A 15,356-nucleotide genomic window follows, 5' to 3' on the forward strand; every position below is an offset into this window, starting at 1 on the left:
TTTTTGAACTTTATTAACATTACATATAAAAACTCCTGTGTAGATTCACTGGTCATTTTAGAAAGTAAATAAAATGTTTTTATCTAAATTCCTATTGTTTTATTATTATCAACATCACATATGCAAACCTAGAGGATATGTGTAGGTTTACTGGTTGCTTTGGATGGTAAATCAAATATCTATATGTTCACTGTAGACATTGCGACCCCTGGGTTCTATCACCACCACTTTAAAGCAATCAGTTGGTAAATTTCTCCACAGCACCATTTCACATCAAACTAATGACTTTGGTTACATTCCTAGAATTGATGCAGAATTAATTATTCTAATAATTGCTGGAATTCCCTTTTAATCAAGCAAATCATGTGTAAACCTTTTTCTATATGTATAACTGAAGCCAAATGCATCTTCTACAGCATTCCCATGAGCGCTACTGGCAATGGATTGGTGCGTAGGCCACTCCATCAAGAACAGTGAACGTTATTGGCTTACTGTGTGATGACGCCATTGTCTTCTTATCCTTCCTCCCTAATCTACAGCACACATGTATGAGTGTGTGTGATTGTGTGTGTGTGTGTGTGTGTGTGTGTGTGTGTGTGTGTGTGTGTGTTTTGTGTATTATACAGTAGAAAATGTTCTTTAGACTGGTGCTCAGTAATTTAGTCAGTATTTTAGCATATGGATCTGCTGGCAAAAGTGAAAGAGAGCAGCTTATGAGGTGTATGTTCATTGGCTGAATGAAGTCAAGGTTAAAGCAGCGGGGGGATTAAAGTATTTTTTACCACAAAGCCAGAGAGAGAGAGAGAGAGAGAGAGAGAGAGAGAGAGAAGGAGAGTAAGACATAGACATAGATAGAGATAGAGCAACAAAGTGGAGTGCAGCCAGTTGAGATATTTAGATAGATATTAAAAAGTGTGGGACAGAGAGAGAGAGAGAGAGAGAGAGAGAGAAGGAGAGAGAGAGCGACATAGGCAGAGACAGAGAGACAGATAGACATAAAAAGTGAATGAGAGAGATATAGAGACAAACAGACTTAAAGATAGATGGACACAAATAGACAAAGAGAAGCAGAAAGGCAGAAGAATAAATAAAGAGAGTGAGAGCAGGGAGAGAGAAAAAGACAAACAATCAGACTGACTGAAAGACAGATAGACAGATAGAGTGAGAGACAGTGGGGGAGAGAAAAACATACAGACAGAAATGCAGACGGACAGATAGAGTGAGACAGAAAGAAAGAGGACAAAAGAGAGAGAGAGAGCGAGACAGACAGATGGACAGAGTCAGAGAGGGAGAGAGACAGATTTATAGAGAGATTTGAGCTCTATCATTTATCTCACTCTGTTCTGTCAGTGAGGTTCTCTCCAGTTCTACTGAATATAGAGTACATTTGTCTACAGTATCTGGGCCCCCCTCGGGCCCCTCACCACCCGGCCGGCACCATGATGGGCTTTCAGGTAGACGATGTGGAGATCGACCCGGTCACTCTGAACCTGATCATCCTGATTGCGAGTTACGTGATCTTGCTGCTGGTCTTCCTCATCTCCTGCATCCTCTACGACTGCCAGGGAAAAGACCCCACCAAGGAGTATGCACCGGACCCCCAGCCCAGCGCCACACAAACACCCATCCGCCTGGTGGTCATGCAGGGGTCCCCTGCCACCCGCTGGGACCAGAACAAAACGGTCACCACATATGAATCAGCAGGGGGAGAGCAGAGGGAGAAAAAAACTACACTCGTCTGACCACAGGAGTGGACTAACCTGTACATAAGACTTTTTTTAATGCGGGAGAAAAACTGAGCTAGTCTGACCACAAACTGGACTAACCTGTACATAGGACCTGTTTAAATGTGGGAGATAATAGGTCTTCTCTTCTGGCCAGCAAGAGGGAATAAGACTGGACAAATGTGTACATAATTTACCGTATAAACATTTTACCCACTTTTATCTTACAAAATTTTATTCTTACATCTTTGTGCTGGGCTGAAGAAGCTGGGACTGGATCTGCAGATGAAACGGTAAGTCTGTTTTGTTTTTATGTTTATTTGAGCTCTGTGTGTGTGTGTGTGTGTGTGTGTGTGTGTGTGTGGGTGGGTGTGATCAGTGTCCTCCTCTCTTGGCTCTGAGATTTCATAAAGCAGGATTTCACGTGATAGCACAGGGACACCTAGGCTTACTTAGCCTCCATCATTCTGCAAGGTTCATGTTCTAATCAAGCATTAAAAATCATGAAAGGTTCTATTTATCACACAGAGATTAACACACCGACCAATTGATACGTTAACTATCCAGAAAGCTTAAACGTCACTTTGTTCCCATTTATGAACATCTCATTTTGCATATGACTTCATTGTCAATTTGCAAGTCAACACATTAAAAGGGGAATCAGAATTGTGCACAGCTGAGGTAATAGGAACCAGACGTCTGAAGAGTTGAAATCTATACAAATTGCTTATTTAATGATAGTTTTGAGCTAAAGTTTTGGGATAAAACATATTTTGTGAAAATGCATTTATAGAGCATAGGTACAAGCAGGTATAGAAATAAAGGTTCTGTGCATTGCATTTTTCATTCAACAAGGCGCAAATAATGTAAATGTACCCTCAAAGGTACAACAGTGGTTTTAAGGACCCATCTTAAATACATTTTTCTCCAGAAAGGTTTTCTAAATAGAAGAACAAGAGGTCTAAGATTAACTATTGGTTCCTGAGGTTAAATGGACTAGCCTACATGTTTTTGCTCTTTTGCTAGCTGGTGAATGCAGAAAGAAGGCAGATCACTAATGTTACTGCAAGGAAATTTAATATCTTATTACAGTTATTCTGCAGTAACTGTCTTCAAATCAGCATTACAGTGGAGCAAATGGATCGCTCAGATGACAGAAACGTTTTGTTGAACGAGATGAGGAGGCTAACAAGCTAAAAGCTAAAGTTAGTGAAGTAACTGCCTGCATGTCTTACCTCAGTCTAATATCTTTTCTCTGGCTGAAACTGTAATAAATTTGTCTCTGACTTCCACATTGCACTGAATGAAGACAGACTCGCTGTTTTCTTTACAGTTTGGCGATGAGGTAAGAGTTGCTAGCTAGCTGAGCTAGCTCAGTGGTATTTATTAGCGTATATCTCAGTGGCTAGGCTAGCGGTCAGGATTGGTTGACTCCACAGGACTGATATATTTGTGTAAAGCGTTTTGAGTAGAGAGAGTCCTGCTGAAAAGTACCATTAGAAATAAAATTCATGGCACATTGTTTTCATGTTCCATATTCACCAGACACGGTTACAAACCCAGCAAAGTATTTCAGAGCACCAAACTCAACACTTGATCAAATCAGCATGGCTCCTGTACCAGTAGAGATTCTTTAACACAAGCGAAGATGGCAATCATCTGCTGTTTGTCATTGGGGAACTCTGTAATGCCTGTTTGGCCAGTCAACTTCAGAAGTTGTACGCCAGTCATATCTTCCCGGGATTACAAGAGTTTTCTTCAGTTAGGTTTGGTTTGAAGAATTCATTACTGATCACTCTCAGAGCTGGTCCTGACCTCCCTGAGCAAAATTCTACAAAGGGGCCCTCCTACCTGACCCTACCTCACACAATCACACCTGAGAGCCTTCTGGTCCCACTACAATCCTCCCTCCTTTAAAACAATTTGATCTATCTGTCACTCCAAGAATGGGTAGACCTGTACAGAACAGAACAAGGTACAAACAATGTTTATCAGTCAATCAGCATTGACTCTTCTACTGACAAACCTAAGCATAGCACCTGAAACATTACGGGTAATACTATTATTTCATCAGCTGCATCAGGCCCATTCAGTTGGCCTTATCTGACTGCTGTTCCTGCAGTAAAAGTAAATTAACGGGATAATAGCACAGTTTTCTGTCTTGGCAGTTTGTGCTATTTTGTCCTGCTCCAGCTCATTTTTCTGATATAAAACTAGCCAGCTAGTTTTATCTTGTAGATTCATGAGTTTAGATTGTCAATAAGGTATTTATGATGAGCTAATATCTGGGAAATGACGCAGCACACCATTCTCAGTTATTTTAGTATTCAAAAGAAGAGTACACAGGTACAGTATGTACCAGACGATTATAACATACTTTCCACAGTATTTTATCCTTTGTTGGTCGTACCATCTCCGTTAGGCGATATAAGCAAATAAGTTTTCTGAGACGCTGGTGTCTAAAAGAGCCCTAACTGTCACAAGGTTATCTGCTGTTACTCTTCGCACTCAATCTCTGTTTTTTGTGTTAGACACATTGTAGCTTGTTTAAAAATGATAGACATGATAGAAGACAGGTTGAAGATGAATGAAAGGACAGTCAGTTTGTTCTGTTGCATCCACAAAACCCAGCTTGTTTAGGGAAACCAGGCATTTATTCCCATTTACTCAGTGCCATCTCCCTACTCGCATCCTGTTACACCTGTTACACCAAGGATTGAGTCTCTAGTAGTACTGTGTTGTTTATCCAATCTGATGTGATTATGCAAACAACTCAGTTGAAGATCTACTAGATTATAAAAGTACATTCAAAAAGAAACAGCTTATCATAATAAGTTGTATGTGTCATGTTTAATTGACGGTGCTAATCATTAACAGTTTATTTAATTGATGTAAAGCATTTAAAGGTAACCAGCATTTAAAGGTAACCATTGTCGCTATTCACTTATCTATTTTTTTTTTATCCAAATCTTTCGAAGCATGAAAATTGAAATAACTGCAACTTTCTGAGTTTTTAGTTGAATACTCCTGATATCTATTATACTTAAAATACTTTTTTCAGGTCTTTTATTGCTACTCCTTACCGGTTTCCAGTTGCAGTTCTACAATTCTGAAAGAAGGAGGTGCTGCAGCTCCCTTAACACTTCCCGTATTCCTACATTTTAGTGTCTTCAGCTGAAGGCAGCTCATTGTCAGCTAGATATCAGAAGAGAAAGTGAAAAGCAGAGAAAGCAGAATGCTTAAAAACAAATGAAGAGAGTATCAATTTTTTTTCTCCCCATTTCAAACGGATCTGCATCTGTTCAGAGTTTTAGCCTTTATTAAATTTAAATTAATTGTATTTTTGACTTTTATTTGAACAGATGACTAATATTATTGTATCGTAATGAGAATTTACTGTAAAATTTCATAACAATACCAGATATAACTGATAACTACCATAGTATGGCTATGATGTGTTAGGTCACTAGCTAACCAGCCACATTAACCATGAATTCACTGTAATGCAAGTATGTGTGGTCAATGATTCTGTCAGGGATTTTCCATCACAGATATTCCCTCTCCTTTCAGAATTTTCAGAGTTGTGAGTCACTTCCGCTGTGTTGTGACTGGCTTTGCAGCATTTCTGAAGTTGCGCATGTTTTCTGAGAATGCAGTGCAATTGTGTCATGTAGTCTAAGCATAGTCATGCTGATAGTGTTTTCTGAATTTGTATTATGTTTATGAGGTTGCATCATTTTTTCCATTGTACTGTGTACTGGGTTGTGCCACAAAAGTTTTGAGATTTTTTAACTTTTTTTTTTTTTACCACAGCCAGGGGTTTAGCAAGATTAAAATGTGCACTAGTTTATAAAAGTACATACAAAATAAAGCAATTCATCAAAATATTAATTTCACTATTTGATAATCGTTAATGGTTAAGCATTTAATGGTAACCGTTGTCACCATTGGCTTATGTTAATATGTTAATAATACTTTTCCAGCACTTTGTAAGTATAAAATTTAATGTAACTGGACCTTTTGAGCTTTAAGTCCAATACTCCTGATATATACTATCCTGAAAATGCTGTTTCCTGGTCTTTTATTGTTATTCTTTACTGGTTTCCAGCTGCAGTTCTACAATTCTGAAAGCTCATCTCACATTCCCACATTTTAGTGTTTTCCCTTCTCTAACATGACCACTTCTACTCAGGGAGGGCTTACGAATTAGACAGTAAGTTGGATCAGATATGTTTAAGTACAGAAAATACTCATATACACAGGAACGGGCCAGGGGTGTAGCCAGTGGGTGGCCATTGCCACCTTCTGAATCTGTCATCAGCGAAGTTATCAATCAGTTATGATCTGATGCTGCACTCATTAATCAATGTATGCTCTGTGTGGATTACTGTAGATTTTAATGACGTTCAGCACAGTACAGGGAACCAAACGTACAATATTTTTCACATAACAGAATGGAAAAAGACTAAAAAAAAGACTATCAATTTTTCATAGCGAAAATGTATTTTAACACACAGTATATGGTTAATATTATGTTGCTATTATTTTGTTCAGCATAAAATAATTATAACCATGCTAATAATATGCACTTCAGCAGTGCTGCTCTGTGATCTACTTTACATAAACAACGGTAAGTTCAGGTAACTATCAAAAATAGTAACTACTAACATTTATTAACATGTAATAATGCCTCATTTGTTATGTAAGCTAAATACTTTTTATGGCTGAGTTCATATTTAATGATGCAGGCTAGATTTCATCAGAGGTGAATCCAGTGCTGAGTATATGTTCCTGCTAATGCTACAGTAGAGTAGATTGTTACCCTGACAAATATTATTCTCTCATAATGTTGCCTCACACCTTTTTTCCCACCCCAATAAAATTGCTGGGCCTAACCCGGCCACCCCTTTGAAAAGGTTCTGGCGACACCCCTGGGAAGGGCTGCTCCAGGATCAGGATTGGGAATCACTGGTCCACACTGACTGGATTGGTTGCTGAGTATATTCAGTGATTCCAGGTTAGAGAAATGTTTTGCTTTCCCTGCCAATAAAACACCTAAACCCCTTGCTGTTGTTGCCAGGATCGAACAGCAGGGGATTCTGGTGTAAACAAACAAACACGAACTGAAACTATGAAGCGCGCTGAGCTGAACTCCTAATGTTGAATAGCCTACTGTTCATTCAGTACACTAATGTAGGCATAATACTAGGACAAGAAGCAGGACACAATGCATTTATCAGTTTAAACAACAGCCAAAGTAAAGAAGAATTACAATATATAGATCATGGAATGAAAGATAAATAAACATATGATGTGCCTATAATTGCTCATCCTATATCGTAGCTGGTGCAGCAAAACCTTATATCTCTAAAATGGTAACTTTTCAGGACAAAGAAATAATAAGAATCTTGCTAATACAATAAGATTCTTTTCTAGGAAATTTTGAAGTGCTTCCATTATTCCATTTATTTTGATTAATGTACTTCAATGTTTGGAATACATTTTTAAAACAATGAAAGAGAACTGTTGGGCAGGCAAGCAGAAAAGGCAGAGGAACAAGAGATATTATTTTGGGTGTACACTGGATCATTGAAAAAGCCATGGAGTTCAAGAAAGAAGTCAACAAGTATTTTATTGACTGCAGCAAAGCCTTTGACTACTTGGACTATGTAAAATAATGGAATGTCCTTAGGAAAATTGAAATACCAGAGCATCTTATCATTCTAATATGGAAACAGACTGATTCCACATTGGCAAAGGAGTTAGACAAGGCCGCATACTATTATCGAACCTGTTCAACCTCTATACAAAACATACATTCACAGAAGCAGGAATAGATGAAGATGATTGAGAATTTGGGACTGATGGAAGAAATATTAATAACCTTCAATATGCAGATGATACAAAACTCATAGCCAGAAATAACTGGAAGACTTGAAGGTCCTTATAAAGAAGGTAAAAGAACAGAGTGATGTGGTGAGACCTCAGCTCAATATGAAGAAGACTAAGGTTATGACGACATGAAAGACTGCTAACTTTACCAGTGATTGAGAAGATGTGGAAATGGTGGACTGCTTTTTCTATTGGATCAATTATTAACAACAGAGGATCCAGCACTGAAGAAATACGAAACAGATTGGCGCTCAGCAGAACAAGAACAAAGGTGGTTGAAAAGATCTTAAATGCAACGGTTTGTCTCTTCAAACAAAGAACTGTAGAGACAGGTCTTTTCTGTGGCTCTCTATGGATGTGAAAGCGCTACAATAAACAAGCGTGACTAGAGAAATATAGATGCCTTTGAACTTTGGTGTTGGCAAAGACTTTTGAGAGAACCTTGGACAACAAAGAAAACAAATGGATGGATCCTTGATCAAATCAACCTCACCTCTCACTCAAAGCCCAGGTAACCAAAATAAATCTCCCTTACTTTGGACTTCTAAGAAGAACAAGTTATTTAGAAAAGACCATTGTGCTTGGAGGAGTTGAAGGTAAAAGAGGAAAAGGATGACCAGGAACAAGATGGATGGATACAATCAGAGGAATCATGAACTAGATATTCAGAAGCCTGAAGACCCAGGCAGAAAACAGGATTTTATGGAGAAACACTACCCATATGGTTGCCGGGAGATGGACACAACTTGGCGAAATTTGAAAGTTTCGTTACACACTTCTATAAGCTAAGAATAGCTCAGCCAGTTTGCATTGAAGTCTCTGTCAATACTGAATAGTACAAAGAAAAGTACAAAGAAAGGTTCATTGTATTTTATCAATACAAACAAATTTTGATTTTGATGCTTGCTACACACTCAAAACAAGCTGGGACAAAGGCATGTTTACCACTGTGTTACATCACCTTTCCTTTTAATGACACCTTTCAGTCATTTGAGAACTGAGGATACTAGTTGTTGCAGTTTTGCAGGTGGAATTGGTGGAAAAGGTTCTCCTTTTCATGATATGCCTTACAATTTCAATAGTTGACAGGTATGGGCTTCAGGCAGGCCAGTCACACACAGGCACTCTGAGGCCTGGCTCTATTTTGTTGAAACAAACAGGGGCATCCCAGGAAAAAACATTTTATTTATGGCAGATTATGAATCTTTAAAATCCCAATATATGCTTCTGTATCAATGGTACTTTCATACATGTGCAAGTCACCCATGACAGAAGTTGGCTTATGTACCTTGCCCTAATGAAAATCAGGATGGTCCCATTTGTCTTTGGCACAGAGAACTCATTTTTCCAAAAACAAGCTGAACTCATCTGACCATTCTTTGCAATCTTGTATTGAGAAATGTTCTTTTTGAACTGTTTAACAACGAAGTTTGGCACAAAGTAGTAAACTATGACCCATCTTTGCTTTGCCTTTGCTGAGCCTTTGGTTGATCCTCTTTTTATACCCAATCATGATACCCTCACCTGTTACCAATTCACCTTCTTACTGTGAAATGTCAAATTAAAAATTTGATATTTATGAAATACAATCCATCAGCCAAAAGTCATTTGTTTGTACCTTTGTCAGTTAAAAAAAAAAAAAAAAACCTCTAAAAATTAGGTTTGCATTTTTTTAATATGGGATGGGAAATGGACTATTTTTCTATTAATGTAGTCCCATCATTCATTCTGAGAGACTAAATTCATACCACAGAATCATTTATAGATGGAGAAAGTCTCGTTACAGCACATTCATTGACTATAAAAAAGAAAGTGTAGAGTCTCTGATGACCTGTCAAAAGCATTAGAAAGAGTGATATCTCATCTCAAGTAACATAAACTCTATCAGTGCAGACTGTTGTAATAGTGTTGATCAAACGCATTGTTTCAAAGGTTGAGTGACGCTGAGAGCTGGGTCAATATTTGGCATGCTGTGTTGATAAGAAGTGCTCCACGTGGAGGTGTAAAGTGCTAATCAAACACTTGCATTCCTACTCAAAGTATAAGTGCATATGTCTGAGTGTGGCCATGCCATCAAAACTACGTGCACAAATTTACATTCATTGTAATTCTAGTTAAAGAAATCAAATTCCCTCTTTTCCTGCTTGTAGTTCTTCTTCCCGTGTAGTTCACAGTGTTGTGCAAAACACTTAAATAGAGATAGTGAAAGAATACTGAATACATTGCTTTAAATGTACTCATAATACATTTAGAATACATTTAGACTATATCCTTATGAGGTGTACAGAAAAACTATGCTCTACGCAATTTATACCATTCTTTACTGTAAATGATAAGGCAGTTTTTTTTTGTTTGATTCCTCTGTTAATGTTTTATTATCTGAAGTTGCAAAATTCTCAACACTATTTTTTCTCTCTTAACTGGTCTACTTCAGTCCACAGCTGCTCTCTCAATCCACTATATAGCTACCTGCATCTGATTTTCAGCCTATCATGCGGAAACATGTCCACTTCTAAGCTGACTGTTCAGTTCCATTGTCTCTCAGAAGAGTTTAGCAACACTGAGATTAATATAACAGGCTCATCACACTGATTTATCAGTCTACTCAGGCTTTAGCAGGAGCTTCAGCATTTGCACAGAAACCAAGTGTTGAGTTCCTCTTTGATGTCTGTCTAACAAGTGTGTTTACTACACCTGTCCTGATTTTAAAATAGTTAATAAACAAACAATGATGGTGTTTCTTTTAAAGACGCATGCTTTTTATGTAATGGACAAGTATTCCAAAAGTATTTTCCTAAAAGGAACTGCTAAATACTTGAGATAACTGCTAAATACTACCATTACAAGTTGTAACTTGAACTGAATGCAGATATTTAATTATATGATATTTACTTGCATTCCATTTCATCTCATCCCATTTTGTCCATTTTTATAGAGAACAGTATGTTATACAGTGTCATAAACCATGTAAACAAGTCTATCTGAACTTACTTCACATCATGGTTTGAGACAAGTGTGCGATGATTCACACCTGCAGTTTCCTCTGTGCAGTTTGGTGAGGTTAGAGATGAGCAGTGTGGTGATATTTATTAATATGATGATAAATGAGGTTATGTTATTATACTATCCTGATAAATCTGATATTTCTGAGCAGATATCACCAGTACTTAAAGAATGCTGACCTACTACATGATTCAAAGTGCCCTACTTGGATTTACTGTAGCACACTATGTAAAACATTGTCTGTTCTAATTTATCAAACCACAGAAAAATCTATACTGTGATGCACATTGTGTAACGAGAAAGGGTCTTATAGTATTACGTTGATGTATTTTTGAGATGTCGCGCACTTGTTAGCTACATTAGCCTCAAAGCTCCAGTGCAAAATTACAGTAGTAAACCTCTTGTCTTGGCTGACTAGCTACATTTGAAGTAAGGCAAATTTTTTGTTTGTGTCCTATTAGAAAAGAAACCCTTAAAACACCAAACCACGCTAAACTGCTAGAGAGCTATACACACTACTAGTCCCAGACAGAACAGAAAGTTTGAGATGTTATGTTGGTTTTCTAAGTGAAAACCCTTTGTATTACGAGTGGCCACTCATGTAATGAACATGTGACGCACTTCTGAGTGATGAGTTGAAGCTGTTCGTGTAGCTGGTGTTGTTATATTATTATATGTAGGCTTTGACTGGCCTGACTCATGTGATGTTAGTTCAATGCGCAAGAGTTTTAGCTTGCTTGAAGCATGGATGTAGCAATATTTTTACTTTGACTTCTTAGTGACCACAGAGCGTGATACCAGCGATTTAGAAAAAAAAAAAAAAACAAACATTAATTTTTTGTATGGAGATGATTAAGATTAAGTGACCCTTGTTAGTCCCACAATGGGGAAATTTCACCTCCGCATTTAACCCATCTGTGAAGTGAAACACCACATACACACTAGTGAGTACACACAAACTAGGGGGGCAGTGAGCACACTTGCCCAGAGCGGTGGGCAGCCCAATCCTCAGCGCCCGGGGAGCAGTTGGGGGTTAGGTGTTTTGCTCAAGGACACCTCAGTCATGTGCTGTCGGCTCTGGGGATCGAACTGGTATCATGAGGCTGATACCCTAACCTCCAGCCCACGACCGCCCCATGCATGATGCAAAATGACATACGACTTTGTAGGTTTTTGTAGGTGTTCTTAACTTTTATACTGTAGTGTGCGTGGTGTATGATTTCCATTTCCAGCAGAGTTATTAGCACAGCTGTTCTGTGATGGTCCACAGATTATCCTGCTCGAAATGATTTCCTGCCAGACATGGAGGCTAAGCTGAATTTCAGGGTCCATATGTTAATGCTGTGTCCAGCACAGGGCCAAACTGAGCTAACCAGCTTTACTCAAAACTGCAGAGCTTTATTCAAAGCCATCATCCATTTAAAAAGCTTCCAGAAGTCAGGTCTATTCAATTACTGTTGTCCTAGTGAGAGATGTCCCAAGGCCACCATCTCATTTTTCTAAAGACATACTATTAAGCATTTCTTGTTAACCTTTCACTTGGATGGCCTACCCACAGTAGATCGTTCATGTCCAGTGGACATTGATAATGAAATTAAGAAACTGTATTTGATCTATGGAAATATGTTTCATGTTCAGGTTCACATGAAACTCATTTCAGAATAATCTGAGCTATTTATTTTACAACAAATCTACAGACATATATGTGCACACACACACACACACACACACAAACACACACACACATACGCACACACACAGAAGCAGAGAAAGTGCTGGATCTTTTGTGTGGAGGCGAATTGTCTGGCCATGTGTTGTCTCCGTCTCCTCTCTGGTGTACTGTTTCAGAGAGAGTCACTGTGGGGTCACTGCGTCTGTGTTTGTGTGTGTGTGTGTGTGTATTGAGAGAACCCAAGAGCCGTGGGGAACTCCCAGCATTCACCGAGCTCAGTTTTCCGATAGCATTGTAGTGGTAAAATGATCCTGACTGGTGAAGAGGGCATTCAAAATGGAAACTCTGTGTGTGTGTGTGTGTGTGTGTGTGTGTATAGGTGTGTGTGTGTGTGTGTGTGTGTGTGTGTGTGTGTGTGTGTGTGTGTGTGTGTGTGTGTGTGTGTGTGTGTGTGTGTGTGTGTGCGTGTGTGTATGTGTGTGTGTGTGTGTGTGTGTGTGTGTGTGTGTGCGTGTGTGTATGTGTGTGTGTGTGTGTGTGTGTGTACCTTTTGCCTTGGCGTTGCAGAAGCTGTTGGACATAGAGCCAACCCTGGTGCAATGAGGAGGTGAGAAGACATTTTATGCTGGTTTCTACTAATCATACAATGAATTAACTCTTTAAAGTGATGGCTTATTATTCATTAGTATTCAACCGTGTACATTATTCAGAGAACTAATATAGTTATGAGTAAGAAATGTATGTCTAGCCCCACATACAGGGTCCATAAGGTAATGTTTAGTTGACCGGTTACAATTTGGGTGTCTGTGTGTGTGTGTGTGTGTGTGTGTGTGTGTGTGTGTGTGTGTGTGTGTGTGTGTGTGCGTGTGTGTATGTGTGTGTGTGTGTGTGTGTGTGTGTGTGTGCGTGTGTGTATGTGTGTGTGTGTGTGTGTGTGTGTGTACCTTTTGCCTTGGCGTTGCAGAAGCTGTTGGACATAGAGCCAACCCTGGTGCAATGAGGAGGTGAGAAGACATTTTATGCTGGTTTCTACTAATCATACAATGAATTAACTCTTTAAAGTGATGGCTTATTATTTATTAGTATTCAACCGTGTACATTATTCAGAGAACTAATATAGTTATGAGTAAGAAATGTATGTCTAGCCCCACATACAGGGTCCATAAGGTAATGTTTAGTTGACCGGTTACAATTTGGGTGTCTGTGTGTGTGTGTGTGTGTGTGTGTGTGTGTGTGTGTGTGTGTGTCTTTCTCTCTCTCTCTTTCTCTCTCTCTCTCTCTCTCTCTCTCTCTCTCTAAATAGGTGTATGTACTGGGTCAAAAAGATTCATTCATACAAAATGATAAATTTCACTTGTAAATCATTACAGAACAATGCAGTAAATTCTAAATGGTTTAAGTGAGCATAAAATGTATTATGTTACAAGTGCTCAATATGGCCTCATACCATACTCAATTGAGTATGCTGGGTGTCACTGTACTCATGGCTCTTTCAATGCAATTTTGGAGATCATCCAGTGTTGTGGAACTAACAACTAATGCTCTGAGCTGTTAGAGGTTCGCTGTCATTGCAACACTTTCTGCTCAGGGATCGCCATCTCCTCGCAGACTGAAGGGAGACATCTTCCAGTGACAGTCAGAAACTCTATGACCCCCTCTCTTGGTGTGTGATTGGTTTCTGGACGCCTCGTTGTTGTGAAAATATGGCCCTCTGAAATCGGATGAATCTTTTTGAATCACCCTATATATACACTATTCCAGCTTGTTTGGAATTGACTTTGTGTATACAAACATTTTATCTTATCAACTTCATTATTTTTGTAAGCATACAGTCATTATGAAATTGATGCCTGCAACACATTCAAAAATGTTGAGACAAAGGCAATTTAAGATTAGGAACATTGTGAAATGTTCAAAACACATCTTGAACAGGTGAGTCAATCATCATCAAGGTTTGCCAATTTGCCAAAAATGCATCAGCATAAAGTTGTTCGGATTGTTTATGGAAATAATGGACGTCATGTTCTCTGAGCCAAAGAAGAAAAAAATCACCAGATTGTTACCAGTGTAAAGTTCAGAAGACTGGGTCTTCTATGTTATAGGGTAGTTTTATAGTTTTAGTGGGCAACCTGTACATCTGTGAAAGTACCACCAACACATTTTAGAGCAACACGTGTTTTTTTCTGGGACACCCATGCACATTTTAACATGACAACACCAAACCACTTTCTGCGCTAGACTGACCTCCCTGTCCAGAACTGTCACCTATTGAAAACAGGTGGTGCATTATTAAGCTTGACAGCAATACAATAACAAAGGCTGTGTACGATTGGACAATTGAGAATTTGTTTACCTGACAAATAGCAACAAATTCTAGTTCTGGTTTCTTTCAAAACTGGATCAGTTTGCATCTTCAGTCTCCAAATGTTTATTAAGTGTTGTTAAAAGGAAAAGTGATGTAACACAATGGTAAACTTGCTCCTAGCCCCAACTTTTTTAGGATGTGTTGCAGGCATCAGATTTGAAATGATTATATATTTACAAAAAAATAAATACATTAAATTCATAGGTTAAACATCAAATATTGTGTTAAACTATTACTCATATTCTATGACAAATCTGTTACTTCTATTATTCCAACATTTTGAGAATTTGGTATATATTTATATAGTTATTACCATAACTAAGTAAACTGAAAGGAAAATCTGTGTCAATGTAATATATTTTATTCATTTTAAAATTATGTATATGTTTGAATCAAGTAAATTCAGTGCAGTGTAACTTGTATGTAGGGCAATTCTTTCAGACACACCCAGTTACAAAAAAAAACTAACCAGAAACTGAAACTAACACCGTTAAGATTTTGAAAAGCCTTTACAAGACATTACATCTTATTATTGTCACTTAGTCTGTACAGCTTACACACACATGCAGAAGCCCCAGGCCGACAGAAATAGCTTAGCACATAAGGCCTGTAGGAAGGAATGAACACGGAACTGTGTGTGCGCGTGTGTGTAGGCTTACTGATGTTAAGCTCCATTTGTGAAATGAAAATAGTGATACGC

At 38.4% G+C, this 15,356-nt stretch overlaps 2 protein-coding genes across 2 annotated transcripts in view; both read left to right on the top strand.

The window, feature by feature from the left end:
• The first annotated feature begins 1,430 nt into the window (after nucleotides 1–1,430).
• LOC119263704 (small integral membrane protein 36-like) lies at nucleotides 1,431–1,765 on the top strand. Its single transcript, XM_037540126.1, has one exon. The coding sequence runs from the start codon at nucleotides 1,440–1,442 to the stop codon at nucleotides 1,740–1,742; it is 303 nt and encodes a 100-aa protein (XP_037396023.1). The 5' UTR covers nucleotides 1,431–1,439; the 3' UTR covers nucleotides 1,743–1,765.
• A 186-nt stretch (nucleotides 1,766–1,951) lies between these two features.
• The window catches only part of mmd (monocyte to macrophage differentiation-associated), a 41,440-nt gene continuing 28,035 nt past the window's right edge, over nucleotides 1,952–15,356 (top strand). The window contains exon 1 of the mRNA XM_017708107.2: nucleotides 1,952–2,017. Within this exon, the coding sequence (XP_017563596.2) occupies nucleotides 2,010–2,017 (8 nt within the window). The 5' untranslated portion in view covers nucleotides 1,952–2,009. The remainder of the gene's footprint in view (nucleotides 2,018–15,356) is intronic.

The sequence above is a fragment of the Pygocentrus nattereri genome, chromosome 1 (genome assembly GCF_015220715.1).
Source record: "Pygocentrus nattereri isolate fPygNat1 chromosome 1, fPygNat1.pri, whole genome shotgun sequence".
NCBI classification, from domain to species: domain Eukaryota; kingdom Metazoa; phylum Chordata; class Actinopteri; order Characiformes; family Serrasalmidae; genus Pygocentrus; species Pygocentrus nattereri.